Source organism: Pinus tabuliformis, chromosome 8, assembly GCF_031772625.1.
Source record: "Pinus tabuliformis cultivar Carrire ecotype Pingquan chromosome 8, CPIR1, whole genome shotgun sequence".
In the NCBI taxonomy this organism is placed as follows: domain Eukaryota; kingdom Viridiplantae; phylum Streptophyta; class Pinopsida; order Pinales; family Pinaceae; genus Pinus; species Pinus tabuliformis.
In genome coordinates this window covers 186050089-186075169 of record NC_142294.1, presented here as the reverse complement: position 1 = coordinate 186075169, position 25081 = coordinate 186050089, and the positions used below count along the sequence as shown (strand labels likewise).

Genomic DNA, 25081 nt, shown 5'->3' with positions numbered 1-25081 from the left:
TGACTTGGATGACATTGTATGGCCCAATATGGTCAATTGTTTCAAGTAATGCTTGTGCAATGTTGATGGCGGTCCTGAACTTGTCTGAGTAATCATGTGCAGTTAGAAAGATGGCACCACTAACAGACACATCAAGAACACTTATCAATGGCTTGCCTTTTTACATTTGTCCATCCATCAGATACAATGGACACCCCATGGTCAGTCCAAGAATTTGTCAAAGAATGTGATATTTTTGCTTTTTCATGATCAAGTCCAACGGTTCTTGTCTTGTCATACCCGGGGCTCTTGTATCCTTTATGGGCATCATTTATGGAAGAAACCATTTCGTGCCAATAAGGTGAGTGAAGAACATTGAATGGTATCCCACATGCGTAGAGAAACCTATAAACCTTTGAATCCACATCATTCCTACACCCTCATCAAGGAAATCTGATATGGTTCTACGCCTTAAAGCTGATGACCCCGTGCCTCCATATCCACTGCCTTGGGAGGACGCTGAAGGAGTTCTTTGTGCTTGTGATTGTGAGCTTGGTTCAAAGAAACCCCTTGATTTTTTTGATTTTTATTGGGCTTCCTCCTCTTCGCTTATCTATTTGGCTTTATCCGCTGCTGACACCGCTGGACAAGTTTTGGTTCCTATTTGTTTGTTTCCATCCCATGGCCTTTTCCCGTAGAGATGTTTTCTGGCATGGGTGTATGAACCTGTGTAATCATTGTTGCAATGGGGGAAATGAAATTTAGTGTTTCCACCCCCTCTCCCTGCTTCAAGCCTGTTAATATATTTCCACAATGGGGTTTGGTCTTGTTTAGTTTTTTGAGAGTCATGTTCACCCTCCTCTAGCTCCTTCTCACCGGGGTTTTCATCAAATCCACTTTCTCCAGCTTCTTCACCCCCCTCTTCATTTTGGCCCCTCCGTTTCCTACTCTCCAACACCATAATAACCATAAAAGGGACCAAGAAGAGGAAAATGCCAAGAAATATGGTAGGTCCATGATGTTTGATATTTGTAGGCTTTTGAATCTGCAAATTAATTTAATTTATTTAGATTAATTAATTTAATTTAGATTTATGTTTTTTTTACTAAATATAGTTAATAAACCAAATAAACTAAATTAAACTAACTAAACTAACTAAATTACTAAGTTACTTACCTCTTTGCAGGCTTGCTCCTTGCTCCTCGCTTTTCCTCGCTCCTTTGATCTTGCTCTCTTTCAAGCGATAATGAATTTTTTTTAACCCATTGTGTTTTTAAAACATAATTTTTTTTTAATTTGATTTTTTTTTGGTGTCCGCGAATTTTATTTATTTATTTTTTATTATTATTATTATTATTATTATTATTATTTTTGTTTGTTAGTTTGTTTAATTTTATTGTTTATTTTTTATTTAAATTGTTCTTTCGTTTTTTTTTGTAAATTTATTTTAATTGTTTTCTGTCGGATCGCTCCCGTCGTCGTCCAAATTGCTCCCTGAGTGAAAATTTAAAGCTCGGGAGTGCTCGAGAGCGATCGCTCCTTGATCGCTCCCGAGATGTAATTTTCGCTCCTGGAGCGACAGGAGCGATGCTTCCCGATATCGCTCCCGATCTTGGGAGGAAGTGGAAATTTTTTTATCCAGAGCGCGCTCAGGACCCGCTCCCGCTTGGAGTGCAGATTGGGAGCAGGAGCGGGGGGGGGGGGGAAGTGCTTCCCCACAACTCTGTACCAGACTATCCATTGGTCACTGACCCTATGCTGATAGGGTTTACATGTTGAGCAAAAGTAGAGCAGAGTTGTTAGGGTTTTCAAGTATATGCTAATAATAAAGAGTGCTTACTAGATGCTATTAGTACAGTATGCTAGAGACTTGTACCAGACTATTCATTGGTCGCTGGCCTATGCTGATAGGGTTTACATGTTGAACAAAAGTAGAGGAGAGTTGTTAGGGTTTTCAAGTATATGCTAATAATAAAGAGTGTTATTGGTGCTTGTTGCTGCTAGGGTTTGACAGAGGCATATGTATGTCTTGAGTACAGCTTTTGAGACAAGGTTTGTTTTGGCAAGAGTTCTTTAACTAGAGCTATGTAAGCAAAGAGAGTTGATATTGCCGCTGATGACCTTGTGCTACTACTACGGATTGAAAAAGTCAATAGATTGATTTGATGATTATTTTGATCAGAGGTGGATCCAATTTGAAAATAGATGAAACACGGTCCATTGTGGTTAATTGAAGGTCAAAGCCTTTAGGGTAAGTTGTGGCTTGTTAAGCAGGGTGGTAGGCTAGAGGAAGACAAAGGTTGGTGTCTCCTTCAGGTTGGAGCTTGTTGTAGCACAGATTGTCACGACAATGCTCAGACCAGGGGCTGTCACTCTGATCCCCGATCTCTCTGTTTAAGCCTATCTCCCGCGGCTAAGGGGGGTAGACCCTATGGGAAAATGATTGACCAATTGTGAAACAGTTGGGTTGGGAGACACGAGGAAACAAGCACTCAATTGATTTGTTAAATAAATAGACCAGTGCCTTATGAAGTTAATGTTTAAATGGTTACTTACTAAATGTTGCAGAAATGTAAACCATGTAGAGCAATCATTTAAATTCAAATAACTCGAGCGAAGATTAAATTTTATAAAATGCAAGAAAATGCTTAACTGCTTAATGATACTCCAGCAATTTAAAATTTCGAAAGATAAAGTTTGATACACAACTATGTAATTTTAAATGCTAACCAGATATCACATTCATGTAGCTAATCTTCAAAATGATCATTCAAGCATGCTAAAAAAAATGATAAACATTAATTCCACGTCAAAATTTTAGCCTCAGCAGGAGAGATAAAAAGTAACAAATTCCTGAGCTAAGACTCAAACTGGCAAAGAAATTTCCAAAATATTTTTATGATTTTCAGATAAAACAAAAATTAAAACTAAATGAAACCTAAAAATCTAAATAATATCAAAATCTACACTTTAAAAGAAAAGAAACTCCCTTTTTTATAATTTTATAATTTTTTATTTTTTTATTTTAAAAAAAAAATTTGAGACTTAAATCTAATCTAAAACTAAAGTTTTAGTTCTAAAAAAAAATTAAACAAAAATAGAACCAAAACCCTAACTAAAGGGACTTTTTTATATTTTTTAAAACAAAACCTTATATTAAAATTTAATCATAAGCTAAATCTAACAGAACATAAATCTAATCAAAACTGAACAACTTAAATCTAAAAAAAATCAACCTACGTTAATTCCTAACCATGAAATAAAATGACTATCAAAACCTAAACTAATATTACCATTCAACGCATGAAATAAGGCTGTCCTGTTACACAAAGAGAACGCGTTCTTACTGTCAGATGGCAGAATGCTTTTCGACGGCGGACGGAGAGGTTTGCAGGTGCTTATGGTTGAGGCTGGACGGACGCAGGGAGAAGAGCTTCGAATGTTTGTAGTGTAGGTTCGATAATGAAGAATGGAGCTTCCTGTGCAGGTGATGGAGAAGACGCAGGTCATACTGCGTGGATGGGACTTCAGTTATGGTTGCTGTCCCGACAAGTGACTACGTTTTTCAGTGCTGCTGCGTAAATGAGAAAGATAGTGTGTGGTATGGACGACAACCTGAGGACGCAGCAGAGAAGGATGAGTTGTAGAGGCAACGTACAGGAAGAAGGGAATGACGTGCATGAAGGGTTGGTAAACTGCGTTGGAAGCAAGGAAACGCCAGCTGAGGATTATAAAAAGGTTTGCAGATCCGTGGAGCACCGAGAAACGACGACAGGGATGAGAACATTGAGGTTGTGGGACAAAATATACTGCGTGAGGATGGTAGAGATGACTGCGTGAGAGATGTGTTGAGATAGCAATGGATTGTGCGGGTGATGGAATGGGTGGTGGCTGAGAATGCTAGAAGGAAATGCGGGTTGAGAAGAAGCAACAATGGAGAGAGATGGATTCAATGTGGTAGCAGAAGTGAATGGCAGTGACTGTAATCCAGTGACTTGATCAAAATTTTAATCTTTCTTGCTCCAGATTGCTTGGCGGAAATCCTGAAAAATTTCTCAAACCCTGTACCTGCAATTTGCAAAAGAAAATGAAGCCCAAAAATGATATCTGCATAAAACAAAATTAAAACCCTAGATCAGCTAAACAACATTTACAACTTTTGACTCTTAAACAACGAGATTTATCAATAGTCAGTAGTAATATTATCAAAATTTCAGATTTACTATGAAAAACTTCAGAAACCTATCATGCAATTCAGAAAAACAAACTTCGCTGGGCTCTGCAAGAGAATGCTTGCAGGAGTTGGCTGGTTCAGCTGAGAACTTCCCCAAATGCCCACTGATCTTCTTCAATAAGGGTTTCTTTCACAACTCACTTCAACTATCAATAAAGAGAGAAAAACAGTACCAGATCTCGGATGCGATGGAGATACTTGCCATTACTTCAGAAATTCTAATACCATTCAAACCCTAGCAAGTGAACAAGATACCTGTGTTCAACAATACTCTACAGTACGCTGTTATTAATGGCTGAAAATTAAAATATGCAGAAAATAAAATAGCTCGCAACACTTCAAGAGAGTAACACCAGCAAGATTTCAACCCCAAAGTCTTTCTTATTTAGCACCAGAAAAAGTTTACAGGAGAGCTTTCTTCAACACAAGACTCACAAATCGAATGATCTCAAATGACCCCTAGCACCCTATTTAAAGCAAAAATTCCCAATGGCTAGTTCGAGCGATCCATGTTAAAATGATCTCGACCGTCGATGAGGATCAAGATATCTCTTAATCTCATCCGTCGAATTTTTAATGCATTAAAAAATCGAAATTCTGCATTTATTTACTCAAAATATTATTATTTTATAATTTTTAAAGTATTTTATTTTATTTTATTTTATTTATTTCATTTTTTTAAATTTTTATTTATTTTTTAATTTATTTAATAAATTTTAATTTATTTTTTATTTTATAATTTTTTTTTTTAGTTATTTTATAATTTTTTTTTTTTTTTAAAATGGATCCTCGAACTTAGCCTTTGGAAAAAATGACCTAGGACTTAGGACTTAGGACTTTATGAGGGGATTATAACATTTTCTAACCCTCAAGGCACTTTACATCATGACTTTTACAACTTTACATCTCAAGGGGGAAAACCCATTTGACATAGACCCTCATAAACCACCCAGTTCTGCGACACAACTATAATCTAGCAGATTAACACACTAGGATTCTCCTAAGATTCTAATGACAAAATCCATTCTGGCTTTGGGGTTAGGCTGAAGGAAAACTCTGCTGATCATGGATCGGTGAGACAAAAAACCTTCTGGAACATAGATTATCACTAGAAAGTTAGGTCCACTTAGGCAATTTACATACATGACTCATATCTGCTAAGATTATTGACAATTCACACATGCAAACTGGGTTTACAACATAATATGATCAGGTCGACGATGACTGTCGAATGACACGGACATGTCGATCAAGCGCTATCCTTTTTGTGAAGAAAAGGGGGTGTACTGCTATGGGTAGTTACATGTAGTGGTCAACATCTGGCTCTACTTGGGGACACGTCGTTGCACTGTAGGAATGTGAGAATCCAGAATCTGCATCCACGCAACACACAATAGAAATAAGTAGCGTCCATTCAAAAATCATCATATAATATCTAAGCACATAAAAGATAGAAGCTCTTCATTTATTAACAAGGAAAGTGAATCTAATCCTAAATCAGAAATAAAATGCTGAAATAACGAGGAGTAGGGATAGAAATACAATACAAAGGATGCCCCATGGCATCAGATATCATCTTTGAAGAATAGCTTGAGCATTTTGCCATTCGCTGGTAGATCAAGTGGTTCGCCATCCAATCTGCTCAAGTGGAATGAGTTTGGTCCAACTATATCTCGAATGATGTAAGGTCCTAGCCACAAACTGTCAAACTTCTTATGTTTTCTTGGTTTCTCATTCTTGCGGTCCCAAAGCAGTACCATATCTCCCACCTGCAAAGATCTAGATCGAGAGAATTTATCAAAGCTTTTCTTAATGTTAGATTGATTTTTGCATATAGCATCAAAAGCTATCCTACGAGCTTCATCTAACTCCACAATCTGATCTATTCTATTCTGAGCATCGTCTTTATTAGTAGAAAAATTCTGAAGTAGTTGATAAGCTGGCAATTTCAGGTGCACATGTAAGGTTACATCCAAGCCATAAACTAATTCAAAGGGAGATTTACCATTAACTTTCTTCTTAGTGATTCTATCTGCCCATAAAGCATACTTGATTTTGCTATCCCATGATCTCTTATTATCTCCTACGATCTTCTTGATAATGGTTATGAGATTCTTGTTACTTGATTCAGCGAGACCATTACCCTGAGGATAGTAATTTGACGAATGAGATAAAACAATGCCATACTTGAAACAAAAAGATGAAAACTCTGAGGAACTAAAAGCTTTGGCATTGTTAGTAGTGATCTTAGCAGGGACACCAAATCTAGTAATGATATTATTTTCAATGAAATCCATAATAACCTTTTCAGTGGCATTCTTAGCAGGAATGGCTTCAACCAATTTAGTGAAATAATCCGTAGCAGTCAAAATCCATGAGTAGCCATTGCTAGAATTTTCATGGAACTTCCCTATGAAGTCCAGACCCCAATGCTGAAAAGGTGCCTCTATGATGACAGGTTGTAGAGGCAGGGCAACAAGCTTCTGTTTCCCAGTGAATAGTTGACAGGCTTGACAATTTCTAACAAACTTATGCACATCAGAAAAAATTAAAGGTCAATAATAACCAGCGCTTAGGATTTTGTGGGCGGTAGTTCTAGCATTTCTCCACCCAAGGCCATCCTTCATAAGGCAATACTTAGTGGCTTTTAGTCTAAGAGCCCTTCTCTTATGAGCAACTAAATGGTTAGGACATGCAAGATTCATCAAGTAATAAACTATGCCCCTGTACCACTCATGCTCTCCTAATCTTTGCAACTCAGATAGATTGCTAAGACAAAATAAACCAAGAGTCTTTTCATTACCTTCAGTCAACATTTGAGCCAAACCTTGGCCTTTGACTAGCTTGGTGGGTTTGATCTCTAAATCATATTCTTGTATTTTAGTAACCCACCTAGCACGAGTCCTTAAGCAATCGGTTTGAGTTAATATATCTTTAACAGCAGAATGTGGGACGAAAGCAATGATTTTAGAATAACCCACATAGGTTTTGAAGTGCTTAAGAGACTTGACCAAGGCATAAGCCTGCTTTTCCATGGTATTGTACTTCATTTCAGAATTTTGAAGCGCTCTACTCATGAAAGCGATAGGCTGCTCATGACCATCTTTATTCTTTTGTAGCAGGACACCAGCAATGGTATCTTCGGAAGCGAAAGAAAAAACCATGAAATCCTTGGAATAATCGAGACTAACTAAGACGGGAGCTCTTGCAACAACGCATTTGATTTCTTGAAAAGCCTTTTTGCTGTCTTCTTGCCAAACAAATTTTGCATCTTTCTTTAGAAGACTTTGAATAGGCTTAGCTATTTCTGCGTAATTTGGAATAAACCTTCTAATAAAATTTGTCTTTCCAAGGAAAGACTGAAGGGATTTAAGATTATGAGGGAGAGGAATCTTTTGGATTGCTTCAATTCTTTCAGGATCAATCTTGATTCCATCCTTAGAAATGATATGGCCAAGTGATTTCCCTTCTGTTACTTCAAAAACAGACTTAGCTGGATTCAGAGAAATCCCGTACTCTCTACATCTATTGAAAACCTTGTTGAAATTTGGTAACGGAGGACTGGTGGTTCCCTAAGGCTTCGATCTTTGGCCTAGGGAAAAGTGTTCAAAAGAATTTAATTTTTCTCCTAAAGTGACTTTATAATTTTTATAAAGTTAAATCTAATTTAAAAGTGACTTTAAGTGATAAAGCTACTGAAGTCTAATTTTAAAGTGACTTTTATAAAGTCAATGAAAAATTAGAAAGGAAAAGTGACTGGAAATAAATGACTAAGTGGGTCTTTATTAAAGTGGGGTGAATTAAAAAATAGAAAGTGAGATTTAAATGTGCATTTAATCTCAGCCCTAGATCTCAATCTATTTCAGCCATTGGATTTAGGGATCACCCAAAAGTCACTTAGGGTTGGATTAAGGGAGGAAAATGAGGAAAATATCATCTATTCTTTCATGAGCAGATTGGGAGAAGGAGAGCAAGAGAGCAAGAGAGATTTCTGAGCAAGGAGGAGAAGGAGACAACAGCTTGGCACACATTCCAAGGCAGCAGTTGAGTAGATTTGTACAATTGATTCAGCACACAGTGAAAGGAAGATTTTGGCACAATTTTCGAGGAGTGGTTTGCACAAAAATCGAGGAGCAGTTTGCTGGTTTTTTTGCACGCAAAACAAGAATCATACAATGCATTTATTGCAGGAAGTACAACGCATTTATTGCAGTCCGTACAACGCATTTAATCATGGTCGTACAACAACATTTAATGCTGAAGGTGGGCATGAAAGTCGAGGAGGCCGTACAACATTTATTGCTGTCCTGTTTGCTGTAATTTCCAGATTGCTGTGAGGCACGGGAAAGAGATAAGTTGTAAATTTTCTTGCTGATCTTTTGCTGAGTATTTCTCACTGTAAAAAGGCAATTTTCAGAAATAAAGAAGAGCTCTGGAACTGGTTTTCCCCAAGAGTTGTAGGGGGTTTTTCCAGGGTCACATTGACCAAAAATATCTGTGTTTAAATGTGTTTTAATGGCTGTTTGTAACCGCTGAATTTTATTTATGTATTTTCCAGCATTCTGTAAAATTTCCAGAATTTGTGTTATAACAAAATTTTTTTTTTTTTCAGTGTTAAATGTATGGATATGGGAATGGGCATTTAACTATATGGGAGAAATAAGGTGAAACTGAAAACCGGGGTGGGAAAACAGAGGTTTCTACATGGTATCAGAGCTTGAGTGCTAAAGCGCAGTTTGGGACAACAAGGAGAAAAAATTACAGCTGCTGATTTTTCACCTAGAAAATTCCAGGAAGCTGATTTTTCACAAACAACAGTTTTATCTTTACTACAACAGTGCTATTTTTCAGTTTTAGGACAGCAGGATGTCATTGGGATTGAGGGTGGAGGATAGGTTGGATGGGCATACAAATTACAGCGTTTGGAAGGAGAGGCAGAGTATTTTTGAGGAGGCAGAAGTCTGGGATATCATGGTGCATACCACACAGAACCCTGTTGTTGTGCCTACTGATGCCACTCAGTTGGCTGAGTATGATAAAAAGAACAAGGGTAAAAGACTGATTCTAGACGGAGTCAAAGACCAATTCCTCATGTGAGAGGAAAGAGAAATGCCCATGAGATGTGGACAACATTGTCCAATCTCTACCAGAGTACCAATGAGAACCGGAAAATGGTCCTGAAGGAGAAACTGAATACTATTAAGATGGGTAATGATAGTGCATCTGGATATCTCACAAAGATTACTAATGTGAGGACATTCCACCCACTGAGTTGGTGCGGATTGTAGTGAATGGCCTCCGCCATTCATGGATGAACTTTGCTGATGGGGTTTGTGCACGTGAGACCCTTCCCACATGGGAGAGGTTTTGGGATGATTGCATTCAGACAGAGATCAAGAAAGGTCAGCTTGGGGCAGCCAAGCCAGTTGAGCAGGATGAGGATGGAGCACTGTTGGCAGGAGGCAAGAAACGCAAAGGGAAGAAGCAGGCTTCCACAAGCAATGGTGGGGGCAAAGGCAAAGGCAAAGGTAAACAGGGTGACACACAGAAGGACTATTCCAAGGTGAAGTGTTGGAATTGTCAAAAGATGGGACACTATGCAGTTGTGTGTCCGGAGAAGAAGAAGAAGAAGAAGGGGAAGAACCAGAACGTGGCAGCGTCAGCAGAGGTTGAGGACTTTGCAGTTCGTTTTGACTGAGAGTTTGGGTTCACTGCGTATGAGTCCCCTAGTGACGGATCACCTGCCACACAGGTTCAGAGGGAGCATGCTTTTCCCTTGATTAGTGGAGCATCTTCAGGTATCTGGTATGTGGACAGTGGGGCTTCACGTCACATACAAGAGTCCGGGAGTACTTCTCAGAGCTTTCAGATAGTGGCACCGATATTGAGGTAGTACTCGGTGATGACAGATTTGTCAGAGCAGTCGGGGTGGGGACACTGACATTTCAGAGGGAGTCCAAACCTCAGACGTTCTTTATGTGAGAAAGAACCTCATATCCGTCTCAGCTTTGGAGGACAGAGGATATGAGGTACTGTTCAGGGGCAGACAGGTGTTGATGTATCCCAAGGGCACTCCAGCTGATTCAGCTAGAGTGATAGGTGTACGCCATGCAAAGGTGTACAAGTTTTCATTCCAGTCCCTTGTGGCATTGAGCAGTAGTACCGACAATAGAGCTAGCAGTTCTGAGCTGTGTGAGATTTGGCACCGCAGGATGGGACATATGTATCATGGAGCCTTGAGGACCTTGCGGGAGATCACTACAAGTGTGCCAGATTTCAGCACTGATCACTTTGATACTGGCAGAGGATGTGCGATGGGCAAGTTTGCCAAATCCCCTTTTCCAGCAGTGAAAACAGAGCGACTGGGATACTTGATTTGATTCATTCTGATGTGAGCGGTCGGATGTCTCATGTTTCCTTGAGTGGATATGAGTACTATGTTTTATTCATTGATGATCACTCCAGGAGGACCTGGATTCTTGAAGACCAAGAGTGAGGTCTTCAAGCGGTTTCAGGAGTTTAGAGCTCTTGTGGAGACACAGACAGGTCGGAAGATCAAGTCCCTGAGGTCGGACAATGGGGGAGAGTACACCGTTGGAGAGTTTGTTGACTATTGTGCGGAGGCAGGCATTAGGAGGGAGTTCACTGTTCCTTACAACCCCCAGCAGAACTGGGTTGCGGAGAGGAAGAACAGATCCATTGTAGGGGCTGCCAAAGCCATGTTACATTATCAGGGGTTGCCATTGTTCTTGTGGGCAGAGGCCTGCAACACAGCTGTTTACTTGCAGAATAGGAGTCCGCATCGTGCCTTGGGGCACATGACTCCGGAGGAGGCTTTCTCTGGGAAGAAGCGTGATATTGGTCATCTTCGTATCTTTGGATGCATTACATACTCCTACATACCGAAGGAGAAGAGGACCAAACTAGAGCCCACCACAGAGAAGGGTATCTTTGTGGGCTACAGTGAGACCTCAAAGGCCTTTCGGATTTACATTCCTGCACAGAGGAGAGTTGTTGTTAGGAGGGATGTGAAGTTCGAGGAGGACAGGGCCTTTAGGAGATCACGGGAGTTAGAGTATCTGGATCAGCTAGACCCTCAGCAGCAGTTGAGTCAGTCGCAAGGATCCAGTGGGCAGGGATAAGGAGGATCTGGAGGTACATCTATGAGGATGTCAGGTCCGTCAGTGAGCAGTGGCTCGCCGAGCTAGAGGGGTGGTGCTCTGGGCAGCATACAGAGCAGTTCACTAGGGAGTCCACTGATGGACAGTTCACACGGTACCTCAGCTGCTACAGGTTCAGGTGTAGGCAGGAGGACAGCAGACAGACAGTCAGGAGTTCAGGGTCCTGATGATGATGGGGAGGAGGAGTTTCATTCTCCTATGGAGAAGTGCACTCAGGGAAGAGGAAGCCCAAGTGGCTTCAGGACACCTTGAGAGATGCCACATCTTGTTGCTGAGCTGAAGAGGCCGGTCAAAGAGAGTAGACCACCTGAGAGGTTTTGTAGCTATATGGCAATGGTTACCAGCATCCTTGACTCTGAGCCTTCTAGCTATGAGGAGGCAGCTAGCTAGCAGGTCTGGAGAGAGGCCATGCAGAAGGAGTATTCTTCTATCATGAAGAATGATGTTTGGGAGGTGGTGCTGAGGCCTGAGGGCAAATCCGTGGTTACTTCCAGATGGCTTTACAAGGTAAAGCATGCTGCAGATGGCAGCATTGAGAAATTCAAAGCGAGGTTTGTGGCTAGAGGGTTCTCCTAGGTAGAGGGAGTTGATTATGAGGAGACCTTCGCTCTCGTGGCTCGATATACTTTGATTCGCTCCATTATATCGATAGCAGCAGAGATGGGTTGGAAGATCCACCAGATGGATGTGAAGACTACATTTCTCAATGGCTTCATACAGGAGGAGGTGTACATTGAGTAGCCATAGGGCTTTGAGGTGCATGTGAAGAAGTCACATGTGTGCAGATTGAAGAAGGCCCTCTATGGCCTGAAGCAAGCTCCCAGAGCTTGGTACTCCAGGATAGATACATACTTGCAGGGGATGGGTTTCACAAAGAGTGAGGTAGATCTGAACCTTTACTATATTGTGATAGGTGAGGAGCCTCTCATTCTGGTGCTGTATGTGGATGACTTAGTCATCACAGGTGCAGAGAGACTCATAGAGCACTGCAAGAGAGATCTTGTGACGGAGTTTGAGATGAAGGACATCGGCTTGATGCATTACTTTTTGGATTTGGAGGTGTGGCAGGAGGAGGGGCATTTCTTCCTGGGGCAGGGGAAGTATATTGTGGACATCCTTGGTGGATTCCACATGGAGGATTGTAGACCCATGTCGACACCGATGATCACCAACTGGAAGAAGCTTCATGCTTCAGAATCTGAGTTGGTGGATCCCACATTGTACAAGCAGCTGATTGGTTCCTTGATGTATTTGGTTAACACTAGACCAGATATTTGTTTTGCAGTCAACACGATGAGTCAGTTTATGTGTGAGCCTAGGAAGGTTCACTGGGTGGCTGCAAAACACATTTTGCAGTACTTGCAAAGGATAGTGGATTATGGTCTGGACTACAGGCAGGGGGATGGAGTGAGACTGACAGGTTATACTGATTCTGATTGGGCAGGTTGTGTTTCTGATAGGAAGAGCACTTCAGGGTGTTGTTTTGGGTTGGGTTCAGCAGTAGTGTCATGGTTCAGCCGGAAACAACAGTCAGTAGCATTGAGTTCAGCGGAAGCAGAGTATATGGCAGCCAGTCTAGCTAGTTGTGAGGCCATCTGGCTTCGCAAGATGTTGTTTGGCTTATTTGGTCAGCCGTTGAGACCTTCAGTGATTTACTGTGATAATTAGAGTTTCATTAAACTCACTGAGAATCCAGTATTTCATGACAGGTCAAAGCATATCGGGATCAAATATTAGTTCATCAGAGACTGTGTTCAGAAGGGCGCTGTGAAGCTTGAGTATATTCCCACTGATGAGCAGGTTGCAGATATTCTTACCAAAGCCTTACCACGGGGCAAGCATGACTACTTCAAAGACATGATGGGTGTGGTGAGGAACACCTTCCTCGGTAAGAGGGAGTGTTGAAATTTGGTACCAGAGGACATGTGGTTCCCTAAGGCTTTGATCTTTGGCCTAGGGAAAAGTGTCCAAAAGAATTTAATTTTTCTCCTAAAGCGCCTTTATAATTTTTATAAAGTTAAATCTAATTTAAAAGTGACTTTAGGTGATAAAGTTACTAAAGTCTAATTTTAAAGTGACTTTTATAAAGTCAATGAAAAATTAGAAAGGAAAAGTGACTTTGGAAATAAATGACTAAGTGGGTCTTTATTAAAGTGGAGTGAATTAAAAAATAGAAAGTGAGATTTAAATGTGCATTTAATCTCAGCCCTAGATCTCAATCTATTTCAGCCATTGGATTTAGGGATCACCCAAAAGTCACTTAGGGTTGGATTAAGGGAGGAAAAGGAGGAAAATATCATCTATTCTTTCATGAGAAAAGTGGGAGAAGGAGAGCAAGAGAGCAAGAGAGATTTCTGAGCAGGGAGGAGAAGGAGACAACAGCTTGGCACACATTCCAAGGCAACAGTTGAGCAGATTTGTACAGCTGATTTAGCACATAGTGAAAGGCAAATTTTGGCACGATTTTCTAGTGGTTTGCACAAAAATCGAGGAGCAGTTTGCTAGTTTTTCTGCACGCAAAACAAGGACCATACAACGCATTTATTGCAGGTCGTACAACACATTTATTGCAGTCCTTACAACACATTTAATGCTGGCCGTACAACAACATTTAATGCTGAAAGTGGGCACGAAAGTCGAGGAGGCCGTACAACATTTATTGCTGTCCTGTTTGCTGTAATTTCCAGATTGCTGTGAGTCACAGGAAAAGAGATAAGTTGTAAATTTGCTTGCTGATTTTTTGCTGAATATTTTTCATTGTAAAAGGCCAATTTTCAGAAATAAAGAAGAGTTCTTGAACTGGTTTTCCCCAAGAGTTGTAGGGGGTTTTTCCAGGGTCACCTTGACCCAAAATCTCTGTGTTTAAATGTGTTTTAATGGCTGTTTGTAACCGTTGAATTTTATTTATGCATTTTCCAGCATTCTGTAAAATTTCCAGAATTTGTGTTTTCAACAATTTATTTAAATTTTTTTTTTTTTTTTCAGTGTTAAATGTATGGATATGGGAATGGGCATTTAACTATATGGGAGAAATAAGGTGAAACTGAAAACCGCGCTGGGAAAACAGAAATTTCTACAAACCTGCCTAAGATTATTTACATGACTGATACCATCTTTAGAAAAAGCAATAAGATCATCTTGGTAAATTTCAATAAATTTCCTGATTAACCCTTTGAAGGCATAATCCATAGCCCTTTGGAATGTAGCCCCAGCGTTGGTTAATCCAAATGGCATTCTGATGTATTCAAAGGTACCCCATGGTGTGGTGAATGTGGTTTTATGACGATCTTCCTTTTTAAGCCATACCTGATTGTATCTAGAAAAACCATCTAGCAACGACATCATTCCAGAACCGGTTACTCTTTGCAACAAAGTCTCCATGTTTGGCAAAGGGTAATTATCTTTCTTGCATGCTAGATTAAGGTTTCGAAAATCGACACAAAGCCTTATCGTATCGTTCTTTTTCCTAACAATCACCAGATTTGAACACCATGTTGAATGCCTTGTTTGAGCGATAATTCCTGCTGCAAGCATTTTCGCAAGTTCTTTCTGAACTAAAGGGGCTAATTTAGGATTAATTTGCCTAAGTTTCTGGCGAAAGGGTTTAGCATTTTCATCTTTTAAGGGGATAGTATGTTCCATGACATCTTCCCTATAGCCCTTTAATTCATCATAAGAAAAAGCTAAAACATCTCGATATTCTCGAAGTAAATTAGTTAACTTTTTTCTTTCCTCCACACTAGTACCTCTACCAATTTTAACAATCTTTGGATTTTCAGAAGTACCAATGTTTATCTCGAGATATTCGCCGGGGTCCATCTTATTTTCTTCTCTCAACTTCGTGGCATCATGCCGATCAAAATGTTTCTCTAAGGCAACCACATTCCTAGGAGTAGGATTTATGTTATGCTCATGATTTAAAGATCCATCCTCCTCAGAATCTATCCGGAAATCCTCAAACTCATCCAAACTATTAAGAAAACGAATGACTTGCTTTTCATCATTGAAGACCTGCCAATGCTCTGAGTTATCTGGAACAAATGGTCTAAATATTACTTCCATTTTGATCTTATCATTAATTAGCTCATTAGATAACTAGAAAGTAGTAGCAGCTACGGCAAGTTCAGCTGCCAAACTATTTCTTTCTCTTGGGATAGCTTTGAGGTCAAGAGCATCAAAGTGCTCCATAGTATCCCACACAACATTTCGATAATTCCTTAGTCTTTGATTTTTTCATGTGAATTTATTTTTAAGCTGCATGATAACTAAATCAGAATCCCCCTTAATGCTAAGCAACTTAATCTTCAAAGATTTTGCAATTCAGGCCCCAACAATATAGCCTCATATTCAGCGACATTGTTGGTTGCTTCAAATTCTAATCGATAGGCAAACTTGAAAATGTGATCAAGGGGAGATTTAAGCACTATTCCAGCACCTTTACCATGCCTAGACGATGCACCACCGAAGTACATATACCAAACTTTATCCTTGAGATCCTTAATCTTATCATCAGGAGGAATTATGAAATTAGACATGATGGCATAGTTCCCAATATCAGATTGCTTTTTGATTATCTTGTTGTGAGGTCTCTTAGGATCTTCGACATGAAATTTTCTTTTGGGCTCTTTATTTAGTCTTACAAAACCATCACCCCTAGGAGAAGGAATCATAACATATGACCAATTCATTTGAATACTTCCTCCTAGATCAGAGGCCCACTTTCTGGATAACAGCATAGCCCAGGCATCAGGCACATCCACAACAACAATATCCATGAAAATCATGATGTCTGGGTAAAATGATAGGGTAAATTGCAAATCTTTGATCAAACCATGCACTTCAATTTTCTTAGAATCCATGGCACATATGTTATAGTAGGGTCTAGAAACTCTTAAGTTAAGCTGTTCCATGACCCTTTTAATCATTACACAAGCTGATGCACTAGGATCCAACATGCAATTATTCAATTTATATCCATTAACTAACAAGGTGATAAAGAAAGGTTGGTGATCTTTGTTATCTGCATCTAAGCTTTGCATCGTGATAGTCAACTTCTCGAGTCTTCTGTTGAGAAGTGTTTATGTGAGAACCTTGAATAGCTTTTAGTAACTTGTCTCTTTGGGAAGGGATTTTAGCAATCTCGAAGATAGGAACCCAGATTTTTGCATTGTTAAACCAACTTCCCAAATCGACATCTAATCCAAAGTTTATACCAGGGTTAGAAGTTTGAGGGGGAATTTGATTCCCGCTTTGATCTTTATCCCTCTAGTATGTCAAACCTTTATCTCTAGCAATCTCCAAGATTTGCTCGGAAGAGGGTTTTTCACCATATAATCTAGCCAAAATGTCATCTTCATTTTCAAGGTTATTTATATTAAAAGCTGATGAAGGATTCATAACATCACGACTATTTTCCTTGACCTCTATCCAATCATCCATAGACAAAGGAAACTTGTTACCTACGACATTTATTTGATCACCTGCCCCAAACATCCCATTATCTAAAATTCTTCTAACGATGGGACAAGTGGCCTCTTCATGAAGAGCATCGCAAACCCGACAGTAAGGAGGAGCATTATCAACCAAATTAGTTAGCGGATTAGGAGGTCTTTGCTCACTAGATTGACCCTTCTTTTGCCAATTGTTATTTCTATTATTATTATTTCGAGGTTGAAAATTTTGCGTTTGCGCTCTTTCCATTTGGATCAACCTATTCTGCAAAGTAGCTATCTCCTTATTATGATTAATTTCCATGGTTTCAATCTTTTGAAGCAATTTGAGAACAAGTTCGCTTTCAGGTTCTTGAACTGCTTTTCCTTTAGGTTCCTTTAGTTTCGTAGCAGCCCTATCAAAACCTGGGATTTCAGACTTTTCAGACACTGCCTTGTCCTTTTCAAGCTCTATAGCCAAGGCTTGGCAATCTCTATAATCATTAAGCCTAGCACACCTTAATTCATAAGATGGCTCAGGACTAAAGGCATCAATGTAAAAATCTTGGAGAGATTTGTCAGTAGGTTTATAGTCTTGAGGTAATTCTCTAACAATACCATTAAACCTTTTAATAAATTCTTCAACAATTTTATTCTCTCTTTTTTATTATGCTAATAGCTTTTACGAGGTGTGTTCCTTCTCTCTTATCTCCATATTTTTCTTTAAAGGCATTAATGATCGATTCTAAGGAATCAAATGAATTCTGAGGCTTTTCAGTAAACCATTCATGAGCATCACCCCCCAAGGTTAAAATAAAAAGAGTCATTCTAACATCTTCATGATCGAAATTAGGAGACCTTGCGTACTTAGCCATCCATATACTAAAATCTCTCAGATGCGAATTTGCACTAATCGCATTATCTCCCTGAAAGCTAGGCAACTTATCTATCCCAACTGATGGAAGAGCATTGGGATACCCTGGAATGTTAGAAAAATTGCAAGGGGCATACATATCCATGATGTCGTGCCGAACTGGACTAGTAAAGAGCAAATGGATATCAGAGAGGGCTTCTTGTCCGAGGTTAACAAGAAGTGTACGAGAAGAGAGTTTGTGTAATCGTATCTTGAGGGCCCTTTCCGGTTCAGGAGCAGGATTGCACAGACTGCTTGGATGTCTTCTAGTATACACTCTTGAAGATAATATATGAAGTGGAGTCGCCACCTGGACAAGAAGTGAAACACGGAAAAGCTCGAAATGAAAGAACCAAGGACAGAAAAAACTCTATCCCCGGCAACGGTGCCAAAAAATGTTGTCGCACAGATTGTCACGACAACGCTCAGACCAGGGGCTGTCACTCTGATCCCCGATCTCTTTGTTTAAGCCTGCCTCCCGTGGCTAAGGGGGGTAGACCCTATGGGAAAATGATTGACCAATTGTGAAACAGTTGGGTTGGGAGACACGAGGAAACAAGCACTCAATTGATTTGTTAAATAAATAGACCAGTGCTTTATGAAGTTAATGTTTAAATGATTACTTACTAAATGTTGCAGAAATGTAAACCATGTAGAGCAATCATTTAAATTCAAATAACTCGAGCGAAGATTAACTTTTATCAAATGCACGAAAATGCTTAATGGCTTAATGATACTCCAACAATTTAAAATTTCGAAAGATAAAGTTCGATACACTACTATGTAATTTTAAATGCTAACCAGATATCACATTCATGTAGCTAATCTTGAAAATGATCATTCAAGCATGTTAAAAAAGTGATAAACATTAATTCCACGTCAAAATTTTAGCCTCAGCAGGAGAGATAAAAAGTAACAAATTCCTGAGCTATGACTCAAACTGGCAAAGAAATTTCCAAAATATTTTTATGATTTTCAGAGAAAACAAAAATTAAAACTAAATGAAACCTAAAAATCTAAATAATATCAAAATCTACACTTTAAAAGAAAAGAAACTCCCTTTTTTATAATTTTATAATTTTTTATTGTTATATTTAAAAGAAAAACTTAAGACTTAAATCTAAACTAAAACTAAAGTTTTAGTTCTAAAAAAAAATTAAACAAAAATAGAACCAAAACCCTAACTAAAGGGACTTTTTTATATTTTTTAAAACAAAACCTTATATTAAAATTTAATCATAAGCTAAATCTAACAGAAACCTAAATCTAATCAAAACTGAACAACTTAAATCTAAAAAAAATCAACCTACGTTAATTCCTAACCATGAAATAAAATGACTATCGAAACCTAAACTAATATTACCATTCAACGCATGAAATAAGGCTGGCCCGTATACACAAAGAGAATGCGTTCTTACTGTCAGACGACGGGATGCTTTTCGATTGCGGACGGAGAAGTTTGCAGGTGCTTATGGTTGAGGTTGGACGGAGGCAGGAAGAAGAGCTTCGAATGTTTGTAGTGCAGGTCCAATAATGAAGAATGGAGCTTCCTGTGCAGGTGATGGAGAATACGCAGGTGATATTGCATGGATGGGACTTCAGCTTCTGGTTGCTGGCCCGACAAGTGACTGTGTTTTTGGGTGTTGCTGCGTAAATGAGAAAGATAGCGTGTGGTATGGACGGCAACCTGAGGACGCAGCAGAGAAGGATGAGTTGCAGAGGCAGCGTACAAGAAGAAGGCAATGACGTGCGTGAAGGGTTGATAAACTGCGTTGGAAGCAAGGAAACGCCAGCTGAGGATTATAAAAAGGTTTGCAGATCCATGGAGCACTGATAAACGACGATAGGGATGAGAACGTTGAGGTTGTGGGACAAAATATACTGCGTGAGGATGGCAGAGATGACTGCGCGAGAGATGTGTTGAAATAGCTATGGACTGTGCGGGTGATGGAATGGATGGTGGCTGAGAATGCCAGAAGGAAATGCGGGTTGAGAAGAAGCAGCAACAGAGAGAGATGGATTCACGGTGGTAGCAGAAGTGAATGGCAGTGACTGTAATCCAGTGACTTGATCAAAATTTTTAATCTTTCCTGCTCCAGATTGCTTGGCGGAAATCCTGAAAAATTTCTCAAACCCTGTACCTGCAATCTGCAAAAGAAAATGAAGCCCAAAAATGATATGTGCATAAAACAAAATTAAAACCCTAGATCAACAAAACAACATTTACAACTTTTGACTCTTAAACAGCCAGATTTATCAATAGTCAACAGTAATATTATCAAAATTTTAGATTTACTATGAAAAACTTCAGAAACCTCTCATGCAATTCAGAAAAACAAACTTAAATGATAAACCCAAGATCAAAACTGGTTGGGCTCTGCAAGAGAATGCTCGTGGGAGTTGGCTGGTTCAGCTGAGAACTTCCCCAAACGCCCATTGATCTTCTTCAATAAGGGTTTCCTTCACAGCTCAGTTCAACTATCAATAAAGAGAGAAAAACAGTACTAGATCTTAGATGCAATGGAGATACTTGCCATTACTTCAGAAATTCTAATACCATTCAAACCCTAGCAAGTGAACAAGATACCTGTATTCAACAATACTCTACAATAAGCTGTTATTAATGGCTGAAAATTAAAATATGTAGAATAAAATAGTTCACAACGCTACAAGAGAGTAACACCAGCATGATTTCAACCCCAAAGTCTTTCTTATTTAGCACCAGAAAAAGTTTACAGGAGAGCTTTCTTCAGCACAAGACTCATAGATCGAATGATCTTAAATGACCCCTAGCACCCTATTTAAAGCAAAAATTCCCAACGGCTAGTTCGAGTGATCCATGTTAAAATGATCTCGACCGTCGATGAGGATCAAGATATATCTTAATCTCATCCGTCGAATTTTTAATGCATTAAAAAACTGAAATTCTGCATTTATTTACTTAAAATATTATTATTTTATTGTTTTTTAAGTTTTTTATTTTATTTTATTATTTTATTTCATTTTATTTCATTTTTTATTTATTTTTTAAATTTATTTTTTAAATTATATTTTATTTTTATTTTTTAGTTATTTTTTATATTATTTTATTTATTTATTTATTTATTTTTTTAAATGGATCCTCGAACTTAGCCTTTGGAAAAATGACCTAGAACCTAGGACTTAGGACTTTATGAGGGGATTAGAACATTTTATAACCCTCAAGGCACTTCACATCATGACTTTTACAACTTTACATCTCAAGGGGGAAAACCCATTTGACATAGACCCTCATAAACCACCCAATTTTGCGACACAACTATAATCTAGCAGATTAACACACTAGGATTCTCCTAAGATTCTAATGACAAAATCCATTCCGGCTTTGGGGTTAGGCTGAGGTAAAACTCTGCCGATCATGGATCGGTGAGACAAAAAACCTTCTGGAACGTAGATTATCACTAGAAAGTTAGGTCCACCTAGGCAATTTACATACATGACTCATATCTGCTAAGATTATTTACAATTCACACATGTAGACTGGGTTTACAACATAATATGATCAAGTCGACGATGACTGTCGAGTGGCACGGACATGTCGATCAAGCGCTATCCGTTTTTGCGAAGAAAAGGGGGTGTACATGTGGAAAATTATTTAATGTGGAAGGATGTCAAGATGATGTACTGATGCAAATGAAAGAATGAGAGGAAAACTTGCAAAATTGGAACAAAAATTAAGAGAAAAAGACGAGGAAATTTTGTGTTTGAGGGACCATAACCAAAAATTACTTGTGAAGCTCAAGAAGTTTAAGGAACGAAAGAAAAAAACTAGAAGAAGAAAACGGATGTGTCGAGAAGAAATTCAACAAGATTTTATCAAAGAAGGAAGAAGAAAATTTGCGCTTAAAAGATCGGAACCGAAGGTTATTGGAACAAATCAGAGATCTAAGAGATGAGAAGCTTAAAAGTCAAGACATTGAAAATAAGGTTGATAAATCAGAAACCAAAGAAATCTTACATCTGAGAAACCATAATCAAATGCTGCTCACTCAAATTAAAAAACTTAGGGATTACAAGCAATCATTAAAAAACAAGTTAGAAGAATTACTCACGAAAGAAGTATCAAAATCTTTAGACGTAGCAGTCCAAGTCGAAGAAAAGAAAACAAACACACATCCCATTAATATCATAATTCATGCAAATCCAAACCCAATTGAAGTAAGGATGTACTTAGAAGTTGCAGTTCAAACGATGAAAAACCCAAGTGAAGATTTTGTAACTAACTTGATGACATTCGAACTTGAAGTAAGTCTCAATCTTTCCACACACATGATAAGGGAAAGATAAACTCCTCATCTACATCTGAATCACAAAATCAGACATTCCAATCAGTCTGCATATCTGTATCTCTCAAAACAAAAACAACAAACTTATGTTCAGAAGGACATTGAAGTGCCACAATTCAGCACAGTGATAATGATACATCACAAGTTTCTAGTAATTGAAAGATTCCGCAAAAGATTAAATTAGGATGGTTAGAGCCTTTCTTCGTGCGACAATTTTATATGTCACTCTAAGGATCATATCAACTTGTATCAATGAAGATGATAGGTCTGAGACGAGAAGACATTCGAAACATAAAAATAGATCAAGCCTTTTCATCAGCAAACTTTGAGGACAAAGCTTTCTGAAGAGGAAGGCATTGTTATGAATAAATTTATAAAATATATTAAATATAAATAATGATGATAATTGTAATAATGATTAGTTAATTAGTAATTAGTGTTGAAGAGGCATGTCTAAATGGGACATGACTTTCCATGAAGAGGCACCTGCTTAGTATATAAGCAAGCCCCTCACTCTCATTTGTAACATCATTCTTATTCACACATTTTAATATATATTCTTATATCCTGAATGGAGATCTACATATTCCAAGTCTTTTGGAGTATTTAACTTGAAGAACGAACTTTGTTCGTTCCAGTTTGACCCCCTCTAAAAAGTAATATTTACTAGTCATTGACATGTTGGAGACTTAGTAGTTTAATAAAATATTACCTTAAATTCGTTTGACTTGTGACCTTGGGCTGACAATGGTGTTTAAGAATGTTGCAATGAATATATAGGTACCCCTGCTGAAAGTGCTGTAACAGGATCCATAATTATGTTGAAGTGTAGAAACATTGGTGAATCTTCCCAATTCCTAAAATGATGACTATAAAATTATTGGAAATATTTTTGTAGAACTATTCAAATTTTTATATAGCTTTTAAAAAAATTTGTTGATTTATGTTGATAAATATTCTGGTCTTATTTTCGTTCTTGTGCAATATCTTTTTAAAGTAATCTTTTATAGATGTGAGCATTCATTTCTGTAGGTTAAAATAATCTCTTAATTGTCCGTATTTATAAAATTGTCTCTTACCAAGATGGTTTTATCGGCATGACTCATTTTTTGTCCATTGAGAAGCTTTTACTGCACTTTTATTTTTATTTTTATTTTTTTTTTTAATAGCGTTTTTTATCACTTAGTTTCACAGTTTTCTTTCCAATTGCTTGTATGGTCTTTTTATTAATGTGATTTTCTCGATTTTTTAGACTTCTCTGGTTGATAGCATCTGGCAATATTTTTAAATTATGAGATTTTTTTCCTTTGGATATAAATTGTTAATGTACGTTTCTTTGTGTAGAGAGAATGGGTAGAAGCAAAAAGAGAGCTACAGGTGGAGCGGGAACATGTTCGGAATCTTACACTGGAGAGAGAGCAAACTGTAAAACAGGCAATGTCACAGGTTGAGTCCATGAGTAAGGATTTGGCTGATGCATTGCGAGCAGTGTCAGCAGCAGAAACAAGGGCAGGTGTTGCGGAGGTCTGTGTAATATGTTTGCTACTTAAGTATGTAACCTCTTTTGTTTATATGAAGTTATACATACAATTGATTGCCTTCTTTGTGGTAATTATACTACAGGCACGAAATTCAGATTTGGTGGCAGATCTTAGGAAAGCTGAAGACAAAGTAAGTTTGGATTCTTTCAATTTTTTTGGTTAATGGTAGTTTCTCTCAGTTATTTTCTTGCATTGATTTGGAGATGTTCCCCACTCCCAGTTGGATGTCTTCATAGCAACTTTTGTAGTAACTAAGTTTTCTAAGACAATTTGAACTGTAATTCCTAGTAGAGCTTTATTGGGGCATTGATTTGTATGTTGTTTGTTTGGTATTTCTATTTGTAATTAAATAAGGTCAGAGAAAATTGATAACTGAAAAAGTAAATCAAGATTAATATATTGATCAGACCAAATTAGGTTGGGAATCAAAATGGATAAAACATGCATAGAGCAAGGACTTAGACATTGGTTCGAATCTCTAGAAGGCCATTTATAAGCCTGGGATGGAGCTCAAATCTCAATTTTAAGGGCAGAGAAATTAATGGCTACAAGTTCTGGCTGCTTCAAGATTAAATGAAATCTGCACCAGTTTTGAGGTAGCTGGATACCTTCCCACTGTCGGGCATAATCATTCCCTTTTGGGCCTGTTCAGCGTAATATTCGGGCCTGCTGTGTGTGATTTTCGGGGTGCTCTTACTGAGCTTCATGGACTAGTTTTTACACAGTAGTTCAGCCCGTGATTCAAGGGAGAAGAGGTCTATTTCAGGAGTGAGTATTAGCTGCTGAAACTTCCAAGATCCAGTCAAGTATGAGCCTGAGTTTTATGGCCTTGTGTAACAGTCAAGGTGCTTCGATTTCCTGTGCATGAGGAGCTGCCAAGAGACCAAAATTTTTGCTGGAAGGAGAGTGTCTGTGTGAGGAAGTTATCAGTCCAAAATTTCAGTGTAAAAGAGGACCTCTGGAGTCTGAACAGCTTTCGCAAGGGAAGAGATAAGTGAAATTTCTTGTTTATTTTTGTTGCAAGAAATTCTAAGAAGCAAAATAAAAAATCCTCCATCAGCACTGGTTTTCCCCACAGTGGGGTTTTTCCAGGGTCAAGTTGACCAAAATAAGTGTGTCAAACTTGTGTGTGCACTTGCAATTTTCTCTTGTATCAGTTGTGCAAAGTAAATGGTAGAGTAACTCTTTGTTTTCATGTAAATGCTAATCTGATATAAAATATCTGTCATATGTTATATGATGGGTTTGAACATTAAACTCTGCAAAACATGAAAACTGGGTTGGGTTATATACTCCTATAATTTTCTACAATAATGGAGCCAAAACTGTGTTCATAATTTCATTCAATACTTTACTTTGAAAATCACATATGAAACCTTAAACTATAAATTAGTATTTCTGTTTTTTGTTTTATCTTTCGAATTAGAAAAAAATTAAACTCTGATGTTAACAAAGCTAACTGATATTGCAGTGTGCACT

At 38.3% G+C, this 25081-nt stretch overlaps 1 protein-coding gene across 3 annotated transcripts in view; it reads left to right on the top strand.

Moving 5' to 3' along the window:
- NUA (nuclear pore anchor) overlaps positions 1-25081 on the top strand; it is a 340816-nt gene that overhangs the window by 168807 nt on the left and 146928 nt on the right. For all 3 annotated transcript variants that reach the window (XM_089371934.1, XM_089371933.1, XM_089371932.1), the window contains exons 26-27: positions 23406-23585; positions 23685-23732. In XM_089371934.1, coding sequence (XP_089228060.1) covers positions 23406-23585; positions 23685-23732 — 228 coding nt within the window. The remainder of the gene's footprint in view (positions 1-23405; positions 23586-23684; positions 23733-25081) is intronic.